This window comes from Anabrus simplex, chromosome 13 (genome assembly GCF_040414725.1).
Source record: "Anabrus simplex isolate iqAnaSimp1 chromosome 13, ASM4041472v1, whole genome shotgun sequence".
Taxonomy (NCBI): domain Eukaryota; kingdom Metazoa; phylum Arthropoda; class Insecta; order Orthoptera; family Tettigoniidae; genus Anabrus; species Anabrus simplex.
This window is the reverse complement of record NC_090277.1, coordinates 81,764,089-81,773,964: the sequence shown is the minus strand read 5'-3', so window position 1 is coordinate 81,773,964 and position 9,876 is coordinate 81,764,089. Positions and strand designations below refer to the sequence as shown.

At 44.6% G+C, this 9,876-nt stretch overlaps 1 protein-coding gene across 1 annotated transcript in view; it reads left to right on the top strand.

Annotated features, from left to right (window-relative positions):
* The first annotated feature begins 372 nt into the window (after window positions 1-372).
* The window catches only part of LOC136885072 (sulfhydryl oxidase 2), a 129,506-nt gene continuing 120,002 nt past the window's right edge, over window positions 373-9,876 (top strand). The window contains exon 1 of the mRNA XM_067157486.2: window positions 373-678. Coding sequence (XP_067013587.2) covers window positions 405-678 — 274 coding nt within the window. The 5' untranslated portion in view covers window positions 373-404. The remainder of the gene's footprint in view (window positions 679-9,876) is intronic.

Genomic DNA, 9,876 nt, shown 5'->3' with positions numbered 1-9,876 from the left:
GATTTCATGTTGTAAATATGTCCCGTTCTGTTTGTAATAGGAGTTCGCAAACTTAGCTCAAACCTCTTTCGTTTGTCGGGGGATTGGTTATGCTGTAGAAATTTCGACCGCTTTGTTAATGTCCTGTTACACTTTGTCAACAACTTCATTCTTATTACTAATCGTGAGTAAAATGGGAGAAGTTAAAGCCGTGTCTAAAGATGTACACTGCCCTCAGGCAATGCTTGAGCCCTCTGCACCGTAGCGGGTGCGAGTGACGTTACGCGTCCTTGACGGTGGCCATGAAATTGCCCAGGCTGCCGCACAGCTGGAAGGGGGCCGGCTCGGCTGTTTTGATTAGCTTCAGTTTAGAGTTGAGAGTCGCATGAGAAGCCAGTAAGACTCCAACCGTGGCCGAACGCACAATGATCGTGAGACTGCAGTTACTCTTGTTATGCGTATTATTGATCGCGCACAGTATATCTTCACGTCACGTGCGTAGACGTAGAACGAGGCGCGATTTAGTCGACGAAGGGGGCTTGTACGGGAAAGAGACTAAAGTTTACCTGCTCAACAGCACGAACTTTGACAGTGTTTACGGGACGAAAAACGCATGGCTCGTCGAATTCTACGCCAATTGGTGCGGTCACTGCCAGCGGTTTGCGCCGGTATACATCGCTCTGGCGGAGGATGTCGTGGGTAATGTACAAACATTCATTATATACCTGTTGTGTACCTGTCCTTCTTTTCTAAATGCCAGCCGTTACGCTGTTGTTGATCAATTTAATGGGCTTAGGATATTAAATCACATTTAGATTTCTTCCAGCCCCCTGTGGGTGGGGGACGCACACGAAGAATACACCCAAGGTATCCCTTGCCTGTCGTAAGAGGCGGCTAAAACGGACGACCAATAGACGATTGAGGCCGGCCCCGTGGTGTAAGGGTAGCATGCCTTCCTCTTACCCGGAGGACCCGGGTGCGATTCCCGGCCAGGTCAGGGATTTTTACCTGGACCTGAGGGCTGGTTCGAGGTCCACTCAGCCTACGTGATTAGAATTGAGGAGCTATCCAACGGTGAGATAGCGGCCCCGGTCTAGAAAGCCAAGAATAACGGCCGAGAGGATTCGTCGTGCTGACCACACGACACTTCGTTATCTGCAGGCCTTCGGGCTGAGCAGTGGTCGCTTGGCAGGCCAAGACCCTTCAAGGGCTGTAGTGCCATGGGGTTGAATTAGAACCATGAGACTACTTGTAATTAGTAACACCACGTGGGGTAACAGAGAGTGAATCAGTATGGGTTTCCAGAACCCGTGATTAGGACCACTGTATGCGGAACACCACGGGTTTACATTGCCTAAAATTAGTACCACTATATGAGCGGCACCGTGGGTCTGCGTTGTCTGTGATTAGTACCCACTATTTGGGGAACACCACGGGATAGTACGAATCCTTTTGATTAGTACACCTATGTGAGGAACACCATGGGTCTGTGTTACCTGTGAGTAGTACCACAGTCTGCGTTACTCATGGTTAGTTCCGCTACATGAGAAATACCATGGTTCTTACTTTCCTAGCGATAAGTGCCATTATGAGCGGCTATTGAGCTGGATTTTGGACCCGTTTAGACAACAAGCAACATCGATTCAGGACTGTGCATTGGAAGCAGCCCCTTGGTCGGTATATACTAGGTTTTTTTTTTTTGCTAGGGATTTGACGTCGCACCGACACAGATAGGTCTTATGGCGACGATGGGATAGGAAAGACCTAGGAGTTGGAAGGAAGCGGCCGTGGCCTTAATTAAGGTACAGCCCCAGCATTTGCCTGGTGTGAAAATGGGAAACCACGGAAAACCATCTTCAGGGCTGCCGATAGTGGGATTCGAACCTACTATCTCCCGGATGCAAGCTCACAGCCGCGCGCCTCTACGCACACGGCCAACTCGCCCGCTTACTATAGTTTTAATACAGTTTCTGGGAAAGTGGGGCATTGCGGGTCGGATCTACAGATTGTTTTTGAGTTCATAATCATTGTTCATCGCCTCTTTTTTTAGAAATTCTAGTCATGGGATTAATTTTGGAATTATTTTTAACTTTCAATATTGCGTGTTAGATTCGCTGATTCATTTAAATTCATATTCATCCATTCATTCTTCATGGTCACGTTTTGAATTCTGGTCAATGGTTGGGTTTAAATTCTAATTACATTTCGTACCATTAGGGGCCGATGACCTAGATGTTAGGCTCCTTTAAACAACAAGCATCATCAGTTTTCTTCTCGCTGATCTGACCACCAAGTCGTTAAGTCGTGAGTGGTGGTGATTATTGTTTTAAGACATAGTGCATCTGGGCAATTTTCCTCTGTATAACTAATCAGAGAGAAAAAATGGAAGGGATCCGACACTTCAAAAAACGAAGGTATCGGCCAAAGAAAGATAAGGGCCATGAAGTGCGTGACAGTGAAATGCTCTACCGGGCGAGTTGGCCGTGCGGTTAGGGGCGCGTAACTGTGAGCTTTTATCCGGGAGAGAGTGGGTTCGAACCCCACTGTTGGCAGCCCTGAAGATGGTTTTCCGTGATTTCCTCTGCTCATACTAGGCAAATGCTGGGGCTGTACCTTAATTAAGGCCACGCCGCTTCCTTCCGCTTCCTTCCCCTCCTAGCCCTTTCCTATCCCATCATCGCCATAATACGTTTTTGTGTCGGTGCGACGTAAAGCAACTTGGAAAAATAAACTGAAATGCCCGTGCATATTTTCATAAAAACATCAAAAATAACTCTTCAATGTTTATTAAAAATTTGCTTTACGTCGCACCGACACAGACAGGTCTTAATGCGACGATGGTAGGAAAGGACTAGGAAGGGGAAGGAACTCGCCGTGGCCTTAATTAAAGTACAGCCCCAGGATGTGCCTGGTGTGAAATTGGGAAATCACAGAAAGCAATCCTCAGGGCTGCCGACAGTGGGGTTCGAACACACTATCTCCCGAATGCAAGCTCACAGCGCCCTTAACCACACGGCCAACTCGCCCTGTGACCAATGTTTATCATTGTTGTTATAACAAAAGGATTCAAACAAAGATTTATAATTTACGTTTTTCTGGGGAGGGGATAGTTTACTTACAGGAGCATTATATACCCTTCCCCCCAAACGGGTACTCCCTGAAATAAACACTAGCCGTTAAGCCCTTCTTCTCTGCCAGTTGGTCAAACGGTTGAGGCTGGTCTTCTGACCCAAACTTGGCAGGTGGCATTTGAAGGTGCTTCGCGTCGGTAGATTTACTGGCACGTGAATGAACTCCTGCAAGACTAAATTCCGGCACTTTGGCGTCTCCGAAAACCGTAAAAGTAGGTAGTGGGACGTAAAGCCAATAACGTATGAACCCTGTTGGATCACGCAGTACGTTTATGTTTAACCTCTCTTGTCTTCCATATGGGTTTCATTGTTTGTCAGTGGGCTTTGGTTTCTGGTCTCCTTGGAACTTCATTCTCTGGCTGTACCACCCGTCTGTTTAATATTTTACAGATTTCTGTCCAATATTCCTGATATATACTGTACATCTGGGCTTTCTCCAGGTCCTTGTTGACTTCTTAGATCCATGGTGAAAAATGAAAACCTACAACCTGTTTTCCAGTCATTGATCGGGTCAGGGATGTAATGAATGAAGCAGATATAGGCTATTAGTACGATGGGGTCGCCACTCTCAAAGTGATCTATTAATGACTGATAGATGCTATGAAATGAGAATGGAGAGTGTTGCTGGAATGAAAGATGACAGGGAAAACCGGAGTAGTCGGAGAAAAACCTGTCCCGGCTCCGCTTTGTCCAGCACAAATCTCACATGGATTGACCGGGATTTGAACCACGGTATCCAGCGGTGAGAGGCCGACGCGCTGCCGTCTGAGCCACGGAGTCTACCCAGATCAATGGTAATCTCTACAATTTTCTGCTGTGTGATATGATCTTGCTATTTGCTTTACGTCGCACCGACACAGTGAAGTCTTATGGCGACGATGGGATAGGAACGGCCTAGGAATTGGAAGGAAGCGGCCGTGGCCTTAATTAAGGTGCAGCTCCAGCATTTGCCTGGTGTGAAAATGGAAAACCACGGAATCTTCAGGGCTGCCGACAGTGGGGCTCGAACCCACTATCACCCGATTGCTGGATACTGGCCGTACTTAAGCGACTGCAGCTATCGAGCTCGGTCATGATCTTGTGTGTAAAGCCTGGTTGTTGGGAGTCCATAAACATTCAGTCTTCGTTTTTTAATATCTGCTGCCGGACAGGACAGTTCATTTGTTGCTCTACGGGACTTCAGTCTGTATCCATCTTCAGTTTACTACTGCCTGATTTCATCTTAACTTTCTCTGAAATTTACCATCAAATATTCTTCTTCTTTTTTATCTGGTTACCCTCCAGGTTCGGTTTTTCCCTCGGACTCAGCGAGGGATCTCACCTCTACCGCCTCAAGGGCAGTGTCCTGGAACTTCAGACTCTGCGTCGGGGGATACAACTGGGGAGGATGACCATTACCTCGCCCAGGCGGCCTCACCTGCTATGCTGAACAGGGGCCTTGCTGGGGATGGGAAGTTTGGAAGGGATAGGCAAGGAAGAGGGAAGGAAGCGGCCGTGGCCTTAAGTTAGGTACCATCCCGGCATTTGCCTGGTTTGAAAATGGGAAACCACGGAAAACCATCTTCAGGGCTGCCGACAGTGGGATTTGAACCTACTATCTCCCGGATGCAAGCTCATAGCCGCACGCCTCTATGCGCACGGCCAACTCGCCCGGTATTATTATTATTATTATTATTATTATTATTATTATTATTATTATTATTTTCTTCTTCTTCTGCAACTCGGTGTTGATGTTGTTGGGCTTTAGCTGGTGAGGTCCATCATACAGCTGGCGGGGAAGTTTTTCTATTGCTCCCTTCACTATTGGAACAATTACAACACTGTTCTGATACCTGTTATTTTATTTGGCAGAGTTGGGTACTTGTGGACATTTTCCGTAATTTTTTTCACAATGTTATAAAGGAGCTGGGATTGCATGTCGATCAGGCATGTGATATTTGACGCATTGTCTCTGAGTACAATATCAGGTTATTTCCGTCACTCTGTAGTACACTTTCACTCCTGTTATTGTCTTAAATGGGTTGCGGATATCTGTAGTGGGCTGTACGTTCGTTGATAACGTACCCGCTTTGAATGACTTTGACAATGTTCTCGCGTCTTCGTGTGGTATGGTAGAGCAGCCACTTCCACATTCTATACAAGGCTTTGGGCAGATCTTAGTCTAATGGTACGTTTTTTTTTACTTCTTTGAGATTATTATTTGGTCTTGTCTGTCCATTATGAATCCTTCTGTTTTAAATGGAAAAATCGAGAAAATGTAAGTGCAAAGGTTTTTTGTAGCACTATACCCAACTTATTTTTCGATACTTTTTGATGATTTCATTTTAGACATTGCGCAGTTAAAGATGCACAGCCGATTCTGAATACTCGTGCAATGCAAAGGAGGGACTGGTTTCTGGCAGGGGAGATGTGCCCTTGCTATTTTGGTCAGAACAGGAATTTTAGGATTGAATTACAAGGGGTGGGCTCCGGTACTGTGTTGCTCATTGGTGGACTTCCCAATGGGGAGAGAAGGGTTGTTGTACATCTTGGAATGTAAGCCCTATAGGTTGCTAAGGAAAAATAGTAGAAAGATGCGAAAATATAAAGCGAGGAGGGAAAAATTGTGTCAAATTTCCCTATGGAAAAATCAAATGGTCATGAATATGTCTCTCGGTCATGGCCATCCACCAACGGCTGCTTTTTTCAGTTGACCAACAACGATAAGACATAGCCTGCATCTTTACATCACAGCCTACACGGTTGCTAGGTAACAATACTTTACATCACAGCCTGCACAGTTGCTAGGTAATAATACTTTACATCACAGCCTGCACGGTTACTAGGTAACAATACTTTACATCACAGCCTGCACGATTACTAGGTAACAATACTTTACATTACAACCTGCACGGTTGCTAGGTAACAATATCTTACATCACAGCCTGCACGGTTACTAGGTAACAATACTTTACATTACAACCTGCACGGTTGCTAGGTAACAATACCTTACATCACAGCCTGCACGGTTACTAGGTAACAATACTTTACTTTACAACCTGCACGGTTGCTAGGTAACAATACTTTACATTACAGCCTGCACGGTTACTAGGTAACAATACTTTACTTTACAACCTGCACGGTTCCTAGGTAACAATACTTTACATCACAGCCTGCACGGTTACTAGGTAACAATACTTTACATTACAGCCTGCACGGTTGCTAGGCAACAATACCTTACATCACAGCCTGCACGGTTACTAGGTAACAATACTTTACATTACAACCTGCACGGTTGCTAGGTAACAATACTTTACATTGCAGCCTGCACGGTTGCTAGGCAACAATACTTTACATTACAGCCTGCACGGTTGCTAGGTAACAATACTTTACATTACAGCCTGCACGGTTGCTAGGTAACAATACTTTACATTACAACCTGCACGGTTGCTAGGTAACAATACCTTACATCACAGCCTGCACGGTTACTAGGTAACAATACTTTACATTACAACCTGCACGGTTGCTAGGTAACAATACCTTACATCACAGTCTGCACGGTTACTAGGTAACAATACTTTACATTACAACCTGCACGGTTGCTAGGTAACAATACCTTACATCACAGCCTGCACGGTTACTAGGTAACAATACTTTACATTACAACCTGCACGGTTGCTAGGTAACAGTACTTTACATCACTTTTATCACACATTCTGTTGCATGCAATATTACGTTACAGAAACTATCGGATAACCCCCACCTCTAAGGCATATGTATGTCAAAACAGAGTGTAGGCACTATAAAACACCATCATTTAGACGTAATTATCCATGACAAATCTAAATAAGTTACCTTAGCTCAAGCGTGCATACATTCCTCTCAGGCAGGAGAAAGAAAAGCGAGGTCACTTCATCCGTTACACAGAAAAAGCATAGAATCATGGATATGTTTTGTGCTTACGAGACGAGAGAGGGAGTACAGATGCTTTGATTGTTCCCCTCGCAGTAACGACATGCAGGGACTACAGAAAACGCATTGTTTGACTCCGCTCACAGGAGTTCTGATAGATCGAATGAAAAATGGGTGTATTCATAACAGAGTGGTAAGGCTCATGAATTACGAGAAAAAAGAAAGAATAATGAATAATAATAATAATAATAATAATAATAATAATAATAATAATAATAATAATAATAATAATAATAATAATCATAATAAATTATTCTCATCTATCCTCGAAGTGGTTTACCGTGCTTTCCCACTTCTCTTCCAAGCAAATGGCCAGGTTGGTAGCTAACTTAAGGCCACGACAGTTTCCTTCCCTTTTCCTTGTCTTATCCCTTCTAATCTTTCCATCCCCCACAAGGCCCCTGTAGAGCATATTATGAGGTGAGGCCGCCTGGGCGAGGTAATGGTCCTCCTTCCCAGTTTTATCCCCTACAGTCTCACGCTCCTGGACACTGCCCTTGAGGCGGTAGAGGTGGGATCCCTCGCTGAGTCCGAGGGAGAAACCAACCCTGGAAGGTAAACAGGTTAAGACAGGAGGAAAGAAAGAAAGAAAGAAAGAAAGAAAGAAAGAATGAATGAATGAATTTATTTGAGGATAGCTATGGATCACCGCCTTTCCACTGCTTCCTTCCTTACCGAGCTCGATAGCTGCAGTCGCTTAAGTGCGGCCAGTATCCAGTATTCGGGAGATAGTAGGTTCGAACCCTACTGTCGGCAGCCCTGAAAATGGTTTTCCATAGTTTCCCATTTTCACACCAGGCAAATGCTGGGGCTGCATCTTAATTAACGCTACGGTCGCTTCCTTCCCACTCCTAGCCCTTCCCTGTCCCATCGTCGCCATAAGACCTATCTGTGTCGGTGCGATGTCAAGCATCTAGCAAAAAAAAAAAAAAATAGCTTCCTTCCTTCAGTTTTACACTTTCTCCAATATCCCCACATGCGTTTTCGGTGGACATCTTACTCTCTCTCTCTCTCTCTCTCTCTCTCTCTCTCTCTCTCTCTCTCTCTCTCTCTTTTTTTTTGGGGGGGGGTCTACGTCTTGCCTATTTTCAGCTTAGTCTTCTCCTTTATTTACAATTTATTTTACGGTGCCACCGACAAAGATAGGTCTTATGCTGACGATAGAATAGGCAAAGGTTAGGAGTGGGAAGGAGGCGACCGTGACCGTATTCAAGTACAGTCCCGAGCGGCATTTGCCTGGTGTGAAAATAGGGAAACCACGGACAACCATCTTTAGGGCTGCCGACAACGGGGTTTGAACCAACTATCTCCCGAAGGCAAGCTGACAGCACGCGATCCTAACCGCACGGCCAACTCACTCTGTATAGACTTCTCCTGAACAGGAGTACTCTAACTTTCTTCCTCAGACTACGTTCCTGGTTGTCTTCATTCGTGATATCCACTTCTACAAAATACTTCTCCACCACGGTGAACCAAACCTCGTTTGTTTTCTTGTTTACAGAGTAGAAAATATTCATAACTTACAAGTAACAGACATGACAGTAGCGAAAATGATCGCTGGTACAAAGAGGTGGCAACAATGGCAGGAGGGTACTCGGAATGAGGAGATAAAGGACAAGTTAGGAATGAACTCATTGGCTTTGATGGTGGGATCATGTGAGGCGAATGGAGGAGGGGAGATCATGGAGGGTAAGAGAAGTCGATGGAGACTAAGTTTCTAACAATATAAATATAAGAAGAGGTTTAGTCCGGCTCCGTGGCTAAATGATTAGTGTGTTGGCCTTTGGTCAGAGGGGTCCCGGGTTCGATTCCCGGTAGGCCGGGAATTTTAAGCATCATTGGTTAATTTCGCCGGCTCGAGGGCTGTTTGTATGTGTCGTCTTCATCATCATTTCATCCTCATCACGACGCGCAGGTCGCCTACAGGTGTCAAATCAAAAAGACCTGCACCTGGCAAGCCGAACATGTCCTCGGACACTCCCGGCACTAAAAGCCATACGCCATTTCATTTATCAGATCATAGACTGTTTTAATGCAACTCTCCATGTTATCCTAATATTTTAATTTCTACTTAACTACTACATCCTACATCTACTCTAATTTGCCTGCCATATTCACACTCTGATCTACCCCTAACGTTCTTACCACCTACACTTCCCTCAAAAACCAATTGAACAAGTCCTGGGTGTCTTAAGATGTGTCCTGCCATTCTGGTCACATATAGCCAAATCGTTCTCTTGTCGCCAATACGATTCAGTATCTCTTCATTCGTGATTCGATCAACCCATCTCTTTTCAGCATTATTCCGCAATACCACATTTCAAAGGCTTCTTTTCTCTATCTTTCTGAGCTAGTCATCGTCTATGTTTCACTTCCCTACAACAGGGAAGTCTTCAAAAACATTTTTCTAATTCTTTCCGTAAAAATGGCGTTCCTTGCTTTTTCTAGTCTGCATTTTATCGTGTCCTCCTTACTTCTGCCATCATTTGTTATTTTACTACCCATAAACAACTCCACTACTTCTGTTTTGGACTTATTTATTTCCATCTTGTACTCCTTACCCAACACCGTGTTCATACCATTCAGCAATTTCTCCAGATCTTCTGCAGTATCAGATAAAATAACAATATCATCAGCAAATCTCCGAATTTCCAAATTCCTCTTTGATTTCCTGTATCATCTGTTCTATATAAACATTGAAAAGGAGAGGGGACAAACGGCAGCCTTGCCTCACTCCTTTCTGGATTGCTGTTTCTTTTTCTTAGCCTTTAATTCTTATAACTGCACACATATAGATATAAACAAGGCCGGAGAA